At 46.2% G+C, this 15,339-nt stretch overlaps 2 protein-coding genes across 4 annotated transcripts in view; both read left to right on the top strand.

Annotated features, from left to right (window-relative positions):
• sycp2l (synaptonemal complex protein 2-like) overlaps window positions 1-8,887 on the top strand; it is a 34,952-nt gene extending 26,065 nt beyond the window's left edge. Inside the window, exons 25-27 of the mRNA XM_078162903.1 lie at window positions 5,971-6,070; window positions 7,707-7,765; window positions 8,543-8,887. Coding sequence (XP_078019029.1) covers window positions 5,971-6,070; window positions 7,707-7,765; window positions 8,543-8,597 — 214 coding nt within the window. The 3' untranslated portion in view covers window positions 8,598-8,887. The remainder of the gene's footprint in view (window positions 1-5,970; window positions 6,071-7,706; window positions 7,766-8,542) is intronic.
• Window positions 8,888-9,344: 457 nt separating this feature from the next.
• LOC117265048 (guanine nucleotide-binding protein G(olf) subunit alpha-like) overlaps window positions 9,345-15,339 on the top strand; it is a 27,999-nt gene continuing 22,004 nt past the window's right edge. For 2 of the 3 annotated variants that reach the window (XM_078162912.1, XM_078162910.1), the window contains exons 1-4: window positions 9,345-9,616; window positions 11,503-11,643; window positions 11,725-11,797; window positions 12,129-12,183. In XM_078162912.1, the coding sequence (XP_078019038.1) occupies window positions 11,508-11,643; window positions 11,725-11,797; window positions 12,129-12,183 (264 nt within the window). In that variant the 5' untranslated portion in view covers window positions 9,345-9,616; window positions 11,503-11,507. Of the gene's footprint in view, window positions 9,617-11,465; window positions 11,644-11,724; window positions 11,798-12,128; window positions 12,184-15,339 lie in introns of those variants that run through there. The other variant, XM_078162911.1, reaches the window with a different exon arrangement.

Below are 15,339 nucleotides of genomic sequence, written 5' to 3'. Positions count from 1 at the left end.
ACACAGCTGTCCATCAACACAGGTACTTAGACACACCTGTCCATCAACACAGGTACTAAGACACACCTGTCCATCAACACAGGTACTCAGACACACCTGTCCATCAACATAGGTACTTAGACACACCTGTCCATCAACACAGGTACTAAGACACACCTGTCCATCAACACAGGTACTTAGACACACCTGTCCATCAACACAGGTATCGTCCACTCAGACACACCTGTCCATCAACACAGGTACTAAGACACACCTGTCCATCAACACAGGTACTTAGACACACCTGTCCATCAACACAGGTACTTAGACACACCTGTCCATCAACACAGGTACTAAGACACAGCTGTCCATCAACACAGGTACTTAGACACACCTGTCCATCAACACAGGTACTAAGACACACCTGTCCATCAACACAGGTACTCAGACACACCTGTCCATCAACATAGGTACTTAGACACACCTGTCCATCAACACAGGTACTAAGACACACCTGTCCATCAACACAGGTACTTAGACACACCTGTCCATCAACACAGGTATCGTCCACTCAGACACACCTGTCCATCAACACAGGTACTAAGACACACCTGTCCATCAACACAGGTACTCAGACACACCTGTCCATCAACACAGGTACTTAGACACACCTGTCCATCAACACAGGTACTTAGACACACCTGTCCATCAACACAGGTATCGTCCACTTAGACACACCTGTCCATCAACACAGGTACTTAGACACACCTGTCCATCAACACAGGTACTAAGACACACCTGTCCAACACAGGTATCGTCCACTCAGACACACCTGTCCATCAACACAGGTACTTAGACACACCTGTCCATCAACACAGGTACTAAGACACACCTGTCCATCAACACAGGTACTTAGACATACCTGTCCATCAACACAGGTACTCAGACACACCTGTCCATCAACACAGGTACTTAGACACACCTGTCCATCAACACAGGTACTTAGACACACCTCCCCATCAACACAGGTACTTAGACACACCTGTCCATCAACACAGGTACTTAGACACACCTGTGCATCAACACAGGTACTAAGACACACCTGTCCAACACAGGTATCATCCACTCAGACACACCTGTCCATCAACACAGGTACTTAGACACACCTGTCCATCAACACAGATACTTAGACACACCTGTCCATCAACACAGGTACTAAGACACACCTGTCCATCAACACAGGTATCGTCCACTCAGACACACCTGTCCATCAACACAGGTACTAAGACACACCTGTCCATCAACACAGGTATTGTCCACTCAGACACGCCTGTCCATCAACACAGGTACTTAGACACACCTGTCCATCAACACAGGTACTTAGACACACCTGTCCGTCAACACAGGTATTCAGACACACCTGTCCATCAACACAGGTACTAAGACACACCTGTCCATCAACACAGGTACCGTCCACTCAGACACACCTGTCCATCAACACAGGTACTAAGACACACCTGTCCATCAACACAGGTACTCAGACACACCTGTCCATCAACACAGGTACCGTCCACTCAGACACACCTGTCCATCAACACAGGTACTTAGACACACCTGTCCATCAACACAGGTACTTAGACACACCTGTCCTCCAACACAGGTACAGTCCACTCAGACACACCTGTCCATCAACACAGGTACTTAGACACACCTGTCCATCAACACAGGTACTAAGACACACCTGTCCATCAACACAGGTACCGTCCACTCAGACACACCTCCCCATCAACACAGGTACTTAGACACACCTGTCCATCAACACAGATACTTAGACACACCTGTCCATCAACACAGGTACTTAGACACACCTGTCCATCAACACAGGTACTTAGACACACCTGTCCATCAACACAGGTACTTTGACACACCTGTCCATCAACACAGGTATCGTCCACTCAGACACACCTGTCCATCAACACAGGTACTTAGACACACCTGTCCATCAACACAGGTACTAAGACACACCTGTCCATCAACACAGGTATCGTCCACTCAGACACACCTGTCCATCAACACAGGTACTTAGACACACCTGTCCATCAACACAGGTACTTAGACACACCTGTCCATCAACACAGGTACTAAGACACACCTGTCCATCAACACAGGTATCGTCCACTCAGACACACCTGTCCATCAACACAGGTACTAAGACACACCTGTCCATCAACACAGGTATTGTCCACTCAGACACACCTGTCCATCAACACAGGTACTTAGACACACCTGTCCATCAACACAGGTACTAAGACACACCTGTCCGTCAACACAGGTACTCAGACACACCTCTCCATCAACACAGGTATTTAGACACACCTGTCCATCAACACAGGTACTAAGACACACCTGTCCATCAACACAGGTACCGTCCACTCAGACACACCTGTCCATCAACACAGGTACTAAGACACACCTGTCCATCAACACAGGTACTCAGACACACCTGTCCATCAACACAGGTACTTAGACACACCTGTCCATCAACACAGATACTCAGACACACCTGTCCATCAACACAGGTACCGTCCACTCAGACACACCTGTCCATCAACACAGGTACTTAGACACACCTGTCCATCAACACAGGTACCGTCCACTCAGACACACCTGTCCATCAACACAGGTACTAAGACACACCTGTCCATCAACACAGGTACTAAGACACACCTGTCCATCAACACAGGTACTTAGACACACCTGTCCATCAACACAGGTACTTAGACACACCTGTCCATCAACACAGGTACTAAGACACACCTGTCCATCAACACAGGTACTAAGACACACCTGTCCATCAACACAGATACTTAGACACACCTGTCCATCAACACAGGTACTTAGACACACCTGTCCATCAACACAGATATTTAGACACACCTGTCCATCAACACAGGTACTTAGACACACCTGTCCATCAACACAGGTACTTAGACACACCTGTCCATCAACACAGGTACTAAGACACACCTGTCCATCAACACAGGTACTAAGACACACCTGTCCATCAACACAGATACTTAGACACACCTGTCCATCAACACAGGTACTTAGACACACCTGTCCATCAACACAGGTACCGTCCACTCAGACACACCTGTCCATCAGCACAGGTACTAAGACACACCTGTCCATCAACACAGGTACCGTCCACTCAGACACACCTCCCCATCAACACAGGTACTAAGACACAGCTGTCCATCAACACAGATACTTAGACACACCTGTCCATCAACACAGGTACTTAGACACACCTGTCCATCAACACAAGTACTTAGACACACCTGTCCATCAACACAGGTACTTAGACACACCTGTCCATCAACACAGGTACTAAGACACACCTGTCCATCAACACAGGTACTTAGACACACCTGTCCATCAACACAGGTACTTAGACACACCTGTCCATCAACACAGGTACTAAGACACACCTGTCCATCAACACAGGTACTTAGACATACCTGTCCATCAACACAGGTACTCAGACACACCTGTCAGTCCCTCCAGAAAAACGTGATTATACGATCGCATCATTCAACATATAATCAGCCCGCATATTTATGCGGGGCCGTATATTTCTCCACAAAATGTGCGAAATATGCGGGGCTTGCATGATTTCATAATCCCCGAATTTGCATTGCAAAGAAGTCACATATATCTTAGCAGAAAGTTGAAATATTAATTGGAGGGGTTTTCCTTGTGAATGCTTTCTGTAATGTACAAACAGCTGCTGTGTCTGTCTGATGCTTGCTGTGCGCGTCACGTAATGAGACAGAGGTCACACTGGGCAGAGTCGGTGTGATGTTTCTTCTCCTCCTGTGGGGAGGATGGAAGAAACCTTCCAGTGAAATAACTCTTGACCTAAAAGAGCTGGTTATGATTTTAGGCATGAATGTGGGATTCGGCCTCAGAGTAGCTGCGCTCCCGTCACCTCTGATAACGAGACAAGACGGGGAGACTGAGAGCGCACATAAATCACTCACTCTCTTACGAAGTCAGGGCTAAGAGAAGTGCTGTCTTTAATGACAGTAGTTTGAACAAGATTTGTGACAGAGAGAAGGGAGGTTCTCCCAGAGCGCGTAACACCAGGGGTGAATCCCACTGCGGGTCCAAAGAGCACGTGACAGGTCTCTGTCGCCTGACTCCTTTCAAAAAGCGCTTAACCAGCAGGTGCGCAAAAATGGATCTCTCTCCATAGCCTTCATGACATTATATGTATTTTATTTATTTTTACAGAAGTTGTAGCATATTCTTTTGTAAAGATACAGAACTTTTTTGACTCAGCAATGTTTTGTAAGTTTGAGCCATGTGTTTATTAAGGTCTGAAATAAAACAAGATGAGAACTTAAATATTCCCTGCACTTTCTGTGATGTAGTATGCTTGCTTATCATAGGAAGTAATTAAAAATGACTCTTTACATTAAGGTAGTAGCCTAGTGACAACAGGGTGTTGGGGGAATCACTTTTTTCTCTTTTTCATCAAACCGCAGTTTTTGCAGGTTCCCGCAAGTTTTACAAGTTCCCGCAAGTTTTTGCATAAATATCCCGCATATTCCATCGCATTTTTTAAGAAAACATAGCAATCACAAAAAAACGCCGCATTTTTCCGGAAGGACTGGCCTGTCCTTCAACACAGGTCCTGTAATGTACAAATTATGTAAAGTAAGAAACAAAGTAACATACATAATGTACGAAATAACACATGAAATGTACAAGGTAAGGTAAGAAGTAGAATATGTAACGTACAAAGTAATGTACAAAGCAACATACATAACGTGACGTAACATACATAACATGAAGTATTGTACAAAGTAACAGATATAACATACAAAGTGACATGTAACATAAAAAGTTAGTTACATGCAAAGTAACATACGAAGTAACAAACATAATGTACAAAGTAGCGAATGGAGCCACAGAGTAACATAACGTATTTAGTAATGAACATTCACAGTCATGTACAAAGTAATGTGCAAAGTAACATACATCACATATGAAGTAACATAATGTAACATATAAAGCAACATACATAACACATGAAGTAACATGTATAAGGCACAAAGTAATGTACAAAGTAACATACGCAACATACAAAGTAACATATGTAACATGAAGTAACGTGCGAAGTAACATACAAAGTAACGCTATCAGCGTCTAACAGCTAACAGCGGCGCTGGCCTGTGATTGCATTACCGTTCTCCTTCAGCAGCTCTCTCTACCTGGGAAAGGCTACCCTGATGTTGACCCTCGTTTTTTGTGAATTCGCCGGTCACTTTGCCTTTTTGATTCCCTTTTGCGCTTTCTTGGCGACGGGGATTCTGTCTCCCGTGATGCTGCATGTACATGATCCTGCATTGTGCTCAAAGAGTGGGACTGTGTTATGCTGCAGTAGTGCCGGGGTAGTAGCGGCGCCGCTAACAGCCGCTAAAAGCTGTCAGCGGCGCAGTGATGCGAGGAGAGGGATGAGGTGTGTGAGGTTGAGCCACTTCTCAGTTGTCAAAAGACAAGTCATGATTGGTTTGTTTCAGTTTACATCCGCCCCAACAGTCCTATGTTGTAAACACAGCCAGCATGGTGAGGAGGGAGTTTGTCAACTCGCGTCACATGTGTGTCTGTGTAGCAGCCTGAATGAATACTCCATGTAGTATCGGATGACATGGTTTCATCAATGTTGTCATAGCTTTTTGGTACACAGCAGCTACCGTAGTTGCAATACGCGTTTGAAACAGTGAGGCGCTAGAGTGCGCTATGTGTTTAAATGCAATATATGATTTCAGTGTTAGATGAGAGAAATTCCTACACACTGTGGCTTTAAGATGAACACTTTTGTTTTTGACCCCATGAGATTTACAGGAATGTGAGACTGTTTATGTTGACATGATAACGTGTATTCCTGTGTGTGTGTGTGTGTGTGTGTGTGTGTGTGTGTAGGTTAGTGTTGCTGCAGAGGTTTGAGAACAGCGTCACTGATCAGCTGAAGCGACTGAATGAAAACTCAACCAGCCTGAACTCCATAAACACACAGATCCTGGTACTGACAGTTTGTGCTCCTCGGTCACCTGACACAACCACAAAAAACTTCTGTCACTGCACTTTAATATTTACAGAAAAAGTTGCAATATGTCAACTGGACAGATGTGATATTATTAAGAACATGTTTGGAGGAAAAAGTCTTTGTGTAATACACTCAGTGGCCACTTTATTAGGTACACCTGTTCAGCTGCTCATTAACACACATATTTAATCAGCCAATCAGGTGTCAGCAGCTCATTAACATTTAGTCATGTAGACATGGTGAAGACGAGCTGCTGAAGTTCAAACGGAGCATCAGAATGATGAAGAAAGGTGATTGAAGTGACTTTGAACGTGGCATGGTTGTTGGTGCCAGACGGGCTGGTCTGAGTATTTACTGGGATTTTCAGCACAACCATCTCTAGGGTTTACAGAGGATGGTCCCAAAAAGAGCAAATATCCAGTGAGCCAAAATGCCTTGTTGATGCCAGAGGTCAGAGGAGAATGGCCAGACTGGTTCAAGATGATAGAAAGGCAACAGGAAGTCAAATAAGCACTGGTTCCAACCAAGGTGTGCAGAAGAGCATCTCTGAAGCAACAACACCTTGTCCAACCTTGAAGCAGATGGGCTACAGCAGCAGAAGACCACACCAGGTGCCACTCCTGTCAGCTAACAACAGGAAACTGAGGCTACAATTCACCAAAACTGGACAATAGAAGATTGGAAAAACCACATTCAGATGGAAGCATGGATCCATCCTGCCTTGTATCAACGCTTCAGGCTGCTGCTGGTGGTGTAATGGTGTGGGGGAGATTTTCTTAGTACCAACTGAGCATGGTTTAAACACCACAGCCTACCTGAGTATTGTTGCTGAGCGTGTCCATCCCTTTATGACCACAGTGTACCCATCTTCTGATGGCTACTTCCAGCAGGATAACGCACCATGTCACAAAGCTCACATCATCTCAAACATGACAATGACTTCACTGTACTCCAATGGCCTCCACAGTCACCTGGTGTCTCATTTATAGACACTGTGTACGCATAAAACGGGGCCTGAAAGGTGAACGCCACTTCCTACACAACCGTTGTGATCCATACAAACAGACCTGATGGAGAAACTTTGACCCATGCTTACAGAGAGAGATGGGAAATTGGTGATGCAGGCGGTGAGTTGGAGCCTGATTATAGAAACTGTCAAATGGTTTTTGGCGCACGCCATTTTCGGCTTCTGTCCATATGCACATTTTTAGTAGGCATTGTTTTAAGAATAAAACTCTAGATCTCAGTCCAACAGAGCTCCTTTGGGATGTGGTTAAACACCATGGATCAACTGTGTGATGTCATCATGTCAATATGGACCAACATCTCTGAGGGATGTTTTAGCACCTTGTTGAATCTGTGACACCAAGAATTAAAAAGGGGGTCCCACCTGGTACGTGTAAGGTGTACCTAATAAAGTGGCCGCTGAGTGTATGTGTATTTAGAGACAAGTACCGCAACGTTTCAAAGTAAAGAGGCAGCAGAAACTAAAAGATGTTTGAATTTTTAATGTGTAAGCGTTGGAGGAATGTGTCAAACAGAGAGCTGTGGGAGCAGGTTCAGATGTCACACCTGATCCAGTTCTCACTGCGTCTCCTCTCTTTGCCCTCAGAGCTTCTTCCAGTCTGAGATGCAGCGACTGGGCTCCTTCTGTGATGAACACCTGCAGAGGTCAGTCTGAGTCCTGTTCACACTGACGGGCTCTCATCTCAACACATCTGGTTCATCACAATCTGTATAAAGCTAGGGGGAGGCAGGGACTCACCACCCTCGTCCTCCTGCAGCCCCTCCCACCAGACGACCACGGGCATATGCACATGCTTCATACAGTAACCCAGTGTTAGATTGTCTCAGCCCCTCCCCGCACGCAACAGCTACAGAATTAAACTCTCACCAGTTTTTCACGCTTGATGCACGATTTCATTTCATTTCACTGACAGACAGTAAATATGGTCTTCTGATGATCATATTGACACCAGAAAGTTAGCTGATCCTGCAGGGGTGGAATCATGTTTACTGCGGCCACTGACTGGGGGTCTGTCTCCAGCACTGCTGCCAGCTCTCCTCGTGACAAAGTGGTCTGTAGCAGTGTGTAGTGAGACAGAGGACACACTGTGATTCAAGACTCCAGCTACACGAACATGAACCTGAAGCTGTAGCCAAGAGCCTTTAGCTCCGGTTAGCGGGAGGCTACGCTCAGCATCGAGCCTTTAGCTCCGGTTAGTGGGAGGCAGGTTTTAATAGTTTACTCTCACAACAGTCACAAACGATGCACAGTCGGCTTGTTTACTGGTTTCAGTTGATTGTTTACTTGTTTGTCTTTCTGAAATGACCTGTGATCAGACTCCTGACAACACGAGGAAGAGCCAGTTTTCTCTTGAGATATGATCCAATGTTAAAACGTCCACTAGCTGTAAAACCCTGACGATGTGTTGTCTGTCTCCTCAGGTTAAAGTCTCTGGAGAGCAGCGAGTCGGGGGCGGAGCGTCCGTCCAGCCAATGAGGAAGGAGAAGAGAGGAGTTCGTCCAATAAAGAGGAGAGTTAGTGATGTAGAAACTGTCCAGGTCAGGTGTGTGATCCAGTCTGTTAGAAAACACTGATCACATTCAGGATGAGAACAGAACCAGTCTGAGTGGACAGCTGTTTGTTTGTTTGTTTGTTTGTTTGTTTGGATCACCGTCATTCACCAAACCTCATTCAGCGACTTTTGTGTTTTTGTTTCCTCTTGAGTTAATGGATCGCTTTGTTTTCTGAAGACTGAAATAAATAAAAAAACAACATGAACAGAATCAGTGAATTCAGTTTTGTTGGTTTGTTTGTTTGTTTGACCCTCACACTGTTGACTGCAGCATCAGCTGGTTACCACGGTAACAGGCAGTTGTGGTGTGACAGGGTGCATTGACTTCAAACGACCACTCGGAGGAGACAACCTAACACCAACAGACAGGTTGAAGTCAGTCACACACCTGTGGAACATTATTTTAGTCTGAATACGTTTGGTCATAAATTGTGATTAAAACTGGTTCAGTGAAAAGTTTCATCAGTGTCTCCTGACCTCTGACCTGCTGTCTGCTGGTCCAGACTCAGTCCTGGTCCATCCAGGTCCAGACTCAGTCCTGGTCCAGACTGGGTCCGTCAGAGGAGTTTGTGTTTGTGAATCCAGCTGCTGGTTGTCAGGCAGCAAAGTGACACGAGAGGAAAAAACAGAGAATCCCCCAAAGAGAAGACGCAGAGAGACGACTAATGAGACGCTATTAGAGACAGGGGGGAGGGACAGACAGACGCTCAGGTGTTTGTCTCCTCACTGTGTAACAAAGAAGACAACCAAACATCACCAGGAGCACTGGTTCCTCTGCACTGGACCTGAACTGGACCTGCTGGAGGACACATGGGGATGCTGATCGGTTGAGGAGCTGCTGCTATTGTTCTTTTTTCTTTTGTGACTTTGATGGACGGACAGAAAGACGATCTGATCTGGACCTGCTGAGACACGACGGCTCAGTGATCACCAACAGCTACAGGTACAACCAGGACTGGACTGGGACCAGCCGGTGAGGTACTGGGTTTACTGGTTTCAGGAGTGGTGGGAGAAGTTTTCAGGTCCTTTACTGAAGTCAAAGCAGCACTACGGTAAAAAAATACGTCCTTACGAGGACATGTCTTTTGAGTACAACTACAGGAAGGTAGAGATGTGTGTCTGCGTCCCTCAGTGTCCCCTCAGTGTCCCTCAGTGTCCCTCAGTGTCTCCTCAGTGTCCCTCAGTGTCCCTCAGTGTCTCTTTATCTTAATATTTTGTTTCTTTATATTGAAGCTGAACAGGTTGTTGTGCTGCTGTGACGTGTCTCAGGCTTTAATTCATTTACAACATGTTTCTGATCTTTTCTGAGATGACGGCTCAAAACAAGGTTTAAAAACTCAACAACAAAATCTAAACAATATATGATGTCATCAGTTGTTTATGTTGATCAACTTTAATGTATATATTGTTTTTAACTGGTTTCAGTGGGTTGTTTGCTGGTTTCAGTGTGTTTGCTGGTTTCAGTGGGTTGTTTGCTGGTTTCAGTGGGTTGTTTACTGGTTTCAGTGGGTTGTTAGCTGGTTTCAGTGGGTTGTTTACTGGTTTCAGTGGGTTGTTAGCTGGTTTCAGTAGGTTGTTTACTGGTTTCAGTGGGTTGTTTGCTGGTTTCAGTAGGTTGTTTGCTGGTTTCAGTGGGTTGTTAGCTGGTTTCAGTGGGTTGTTAACTGGTTTCAGTAGGTTGTTTACTGGTTTCAGTGGGTTGTTTGCTGGTTTCAGTAGGTTGTTTGCTGGTTTCAGTGGGTTGTTTACTGGTTTCAGGAGGCTGTTTGCTGGTTTCAGTAGGTTGTTTGCTGGTTTCAGTGGGTTGATTGCTGGTTTCAGTAGGTTGTTTGCTGGTTTCAGTGGGTTGTTTACTGGTTTCAGTAGGTTGTTTGCTGGTTTCAGTGGGTTTTTTACTGGTTTCAGTAGGTTGTTTGCTGGTTTCAGTAGGTTGTTTGCTGGTTTCAGTGGGTTGTTTGCTGGTTTCAGTAGGTTGTTTGCTGGTTTCAGTGGGTTGTCTGCTGGTTTCAGTGGTTTTTTTTACTGGTTTCAGTAGGCTGTTTGCTGGTTTCAGTAGGTTGTTTGCTGGTTTCAGTGGGTTGTTTACTGGTTTCAGTGGGTTGTTTACTGGTTTCAGTAGGTTGTTTGCTGGTTTCAGTGGGTTGTTTGCTGGTTGTTTATTGTTTTCTGTGGTTGTTCACTGGTTTCAGTTGTTTGTTTACTGGTTTCAGTGGGTTGTTTGCTGGTTTCAGTGGGTTGTTTGCTGGTTTCAGTAGGTTGTTTGCTGGTTTCAGTGGGTTGTTTACTGGTTTCAGTAGGTTGTTTGCTGGTTTCAGTAGGTTGTTTGCTGGTTTCAGTGGGTTGTTTACTGGTTTCAGTAGGTTGTTTGCTGGTTTCAGTGTGTTGTTTGCTGGTTTCAGTGTGTTGTTTGCTGGTTTCAGTGGGTTGTTTACTGGTTTCAGTAGGTTGTTTGCTGGTTTCAGTGGGTTGTTTGCTGGTTTCAGTAGGTTGTTTGCTGGTTTCAGTGGGTTGTTTACTGGTTTCAGTAGGTTGTTTGCTGGTTTCAGTAGGTTGTTTGCTGGTTTCAGTGGGTTGTTTACTGGTTTCAGTAGGTTGTTTGCTGGTTTCAGTAGGTTGTTTGCTGGTTTCAGTGGGTTGTTTGCTGGTTTCAGTAGGTTGTTTGCTGGTTTCAGTGGGTTGTTTACTGGTTTCAGTAGGTTGTTTGCTGGTTTCAGTAGGTTGTTTGCTGGTTTCAGTGGGTTGTTTGCTGGTTTCAGTGGGTTGTTTACTGGTTGTTTATTGTTTTCTGTGGTTGTTCACTGGTTTCAGTTGTTTGTTTACTGGTTCCAGTGGAGATGGGCTGTCTGGGAGGGAAGACGGAGGAAGAACGTTTGGATGAAAAAGCGAAACGAGAAGCCAACAAGAAGATCGAGAGACAGCTGCAGAAAGAGAGACAGGCTTATAAAGCTACACACAGACTGTTACTGCTGGGTGAGTCTGTCAGTCTTCCTGTCTGTCTGTTTGTCTCACCTGTTTGTCTCACCTGTCTGTCTCTCACCTGTCTGTCTCTAGGTGCAGGAGAATCAGGTAAAAGCACGATCGTGAAGCAGATGAGGATCCTTCATGTGGACGGTTTTAACGCTGAGTGAGTCAAACTTTAAAGACTTTATTACTTTTATTTTGAAAGTTCCGGCCTGGCAACGGTTTGCCAGTACTTCCTGTTTATTTAAACTTTTTATTGCGATGAGGTCGGCAGATTATTGATTTGATCAGTGACATCAGTGCTGTTCACTCATGGCTATTCAGTTTTTCAGTCAATTAGTTTGATTGTTGTTTATTTACCGTCAGGTTAACGTTGTCGTCAGCTTCCTGTTTTATTTTTCCTCAACCTGATGAGTGTGTGCTGACCTCAAAGGCTCATGGGAAATAATTCCTGTCAAACTCATGTTCTGAAAAAATCAAGTCTTATTTTCCAGAGAGAAGCAGCAGAAGATTCAGGACATCAGGAAGAATGTGAAGGACGCCATCGTGGTAGGTCACATGACGTGCATCACATGACCCACCAGCTGACAGTGTGCTCCGGTTTGCTCCAGTTTCCAGGTTGATCAACACGTTTATGTGAAATGGTGAATGGTGGGCGTGTCAGAGGCGTTACCCAATCAGCAGCAGCGTGTTTATAAATAAACGTTGAGTAAATCTTTACTTTATGTTTGTTAATATTTTAAACTTATCTGTGATTCCCACGATGCCAATGTGACCTGAACCTCGCCGCGTTGAACGGCAGAGTGCTCGCCGAACACAGCAGGGTGTTTAACGCATCAGTGTTTCCTTTAAATAAATGTTTTGCGACATTTTGTCGGGGCTGAACGCAGCCGTCAAGTCCTGAGCAGAGCCTCTCTGATTGGTCCAGACACACTACAATTAAAGTTCAGCCCCACTGGGGTGTGTCACAGTAACTTCCTGTGAAAGTGATACAGCTAGTATCCAGTAATTTACTGTGAATGTACAGTCAGATATTTTACAGTGCACCTTCCATCACTTTCAGCCCAGCTATGACAGATTGACTGGCAGTTGCGGAGTTAGCGCTGTTTTGCTTTTCTTTTTTATGAATCATCAGATCCTGCAGCCTCATTTCTGTGAGGTGATGGTGTCTCCTGTGGATAACTGCAACATGTCAGCAGGCACTTGAAGCTGCGTCAGTGTCTGGTTTAGACATTTCTGTTTGTGATCTGTATCATGATTTAATAACTATTATTGCTTCAGGTTGATCTTATACAACAGCAAATTTTCCAGGCGTCTACAAATACTGATGCAATACAGAAATTACAAAATTAATTCATTCATTTTTTCTGACCGCTTAAACTGTTGGGGGTCAATGGGAAGTGGAGCCTATCCCAGCTGACACTGGGTGAGAGGCAGGGTTCACCCTGGACAGGTCACCAGACTATCACAGGACTGACACATAGAGACAGACAACCATTCACACTCACATTCACACCTACGGACAATTTAGAGTCACCAATTAACCTGCATGTCTTTGGACTGTGGGAGGAAGCCGGAGCACCTGGAGGAAACCCACGCTGACACAGGGAGAACATGTCAGAGCACCTGGAGGAAACCCACACTGACACGGGGAGAACATGTCAGAGCACCTGGAGGAAACCCACGCTGACACGGGGAGAACATGTCAGAGCACCTGGAGGAAACCCACACTGACACAGGGAGAACATGTCAGAGCACCTGGAGGAAACCCACGCTGACACGGGGAGAACATGTCAGAGCACCTGGAGAAAACCCACGCTGACACAGGGAGAACATGTCGGAGCACCTGGAGGAAACCCACGCTGACACAGGGAGAACATGTCGGAGCACCTGGAGGAAACCCACGCTGACACAGGGAGAACATGTCAGAGCACCTGGAGGAAACCCACGCTGACACAAGGAGAACATGTGGGAGCACCTGGAGGAAACCCACGCTGACACAGGGAGAACATGTCGGAGCACCTGGAGGAAACCCACACTGACACAGGGAGAACATGTCAGAGCACCTGGAGGAAACCCACGCTGACACAGGGAGAACATGTTAGAGCACCTGGAGGAAACCCACACTGACACAGGGAGAACATGTCAGAGCACCTGGAGGAAACCCACGCTGACACAAGGAGAACATGTGGGAGCACCTGGAGGAAACCCACGCTGACACAGGGAGAACATGTGGGAGCACCTGGAGGAAACCCACGCTGACACGGGGAGAACATGTCAGAGCACCTGGAGGAAACCCACACTGACACAGGGAGAACATGTCGGAGCACCTGGAGGAAACCCACGCTGACACAGGGAGAACATGTTAGAGCACCTGGAGGAAACCCACGCTGACACAGGGAGAACATGTTAGAGCACCTGGGCACCTGGAGGAAACCCACACTGACACAGGGAGAACATGTCAGAGCACCTGGAGGAAACCCACACTGACACAGGGAGAACATGTTAGAGCACCTGGAGGAAACCCACACTGACACAGGGAGAACATGTTAGAGCACCTGGAGGAAACCCACGCTGACACAGGGAGAACATGTCGGAGCACCTGGAGGAAACCCACACTGACACGGGGAGAACATGTCAGAGCACCTGGAGGAAACCCATGCTGACACAGGGAGAACATGTCAGAGCACCTGGAGGAAACCCACACTGACACGGGGAGAACATGTCAGAGCACCTGGAGGAAACCCACACTGACACAGGGAGAACATGTCGGAGCACCTGGAGGAAACCCACACTGACACAGGGAGAACATGTCGGAGCACCTGGAGGAAACCCACACTGACACGGGGAGAACATGTCGGAGCACCTGGAGGAAACCCACACTGACACGGGGAGAACATGTCAGAGCACCTGGAGGAAACCCACACTGACACAGGGAGAACATGTCGGAGCACCTGGAGGAAACCCATGCTGACACAGGGAGAACATGTCAGAGCACCTGGAGGAAACCCACACTGACACAGGGAGAACATGTCGGAGCACCTGGAGGAAACCCACGCTGACACAGGGAGAACATGTCGGAGCACCTGGAGGAAACCCACACTGACACGGGGAGAACATGTCAGAGCACCTGGAGGAAACCCACGCTGACACAAGGAGAACATGTCAGAGCACCTGGAGGAACATGTACATATACACACACATACACATACACACATATACATATACATAGATGTACATGAGGCCCAGCTGTCATAGACCCATTCAGTTACCAATGCGTGCAGGTGTTAATCAGCTTCATCACTTATCGTCATAATCAAAATATTGAAGTAAAAGAACGTCCCAGTTCACAGTGGCATGTGTGAGCGTGCTCACACTGGAATGTGTTCACTGTTTTCATTGACTCGGCCTATGATGATGAAGTGACACGTATATGAGAGATTCTGATTCAGTGTCCAGGCAGCTGTTCAGATTTGGGGCCGTCAGGAGAAAGCCAATCAGAGACTGACATGTTTGAACATGTTTGTTGATCAGCTGTTTCTGACTGCTGATACATTCACTGGTGCTCACTGACAGTCCGACACTGGTGTGTCAGGGCTTTAATACATGCATAGAAAGATATGGTTAAGGTATGTCCTTATATGGAGATATGGGGGCGTGGTCGTATGCTGATTGCCGATGGCGGGCACACACCTGTCAGTTTAG

This window comes from Epinephelus lanceolatus, chromosome 20 (genome assembly GCF_041903045.1).
Source record: "Epinephelus lanceolatus isolate andai-2023 chromosome 20, ASM4190304v1, whole genome shotgun sequence".
Taxonomy (NCBI): Eukaryota; Metazoa; Chordata; class Actinopteri; order Perciformes; family Serranidae; genus Epinephelus; species Epinephelus lanceolatus.
The sequence above is the reverse complement of the archived record's forward strand: the minus strand, read 5'-3'. Positions and strand labels throughout refer to the sequence as shown.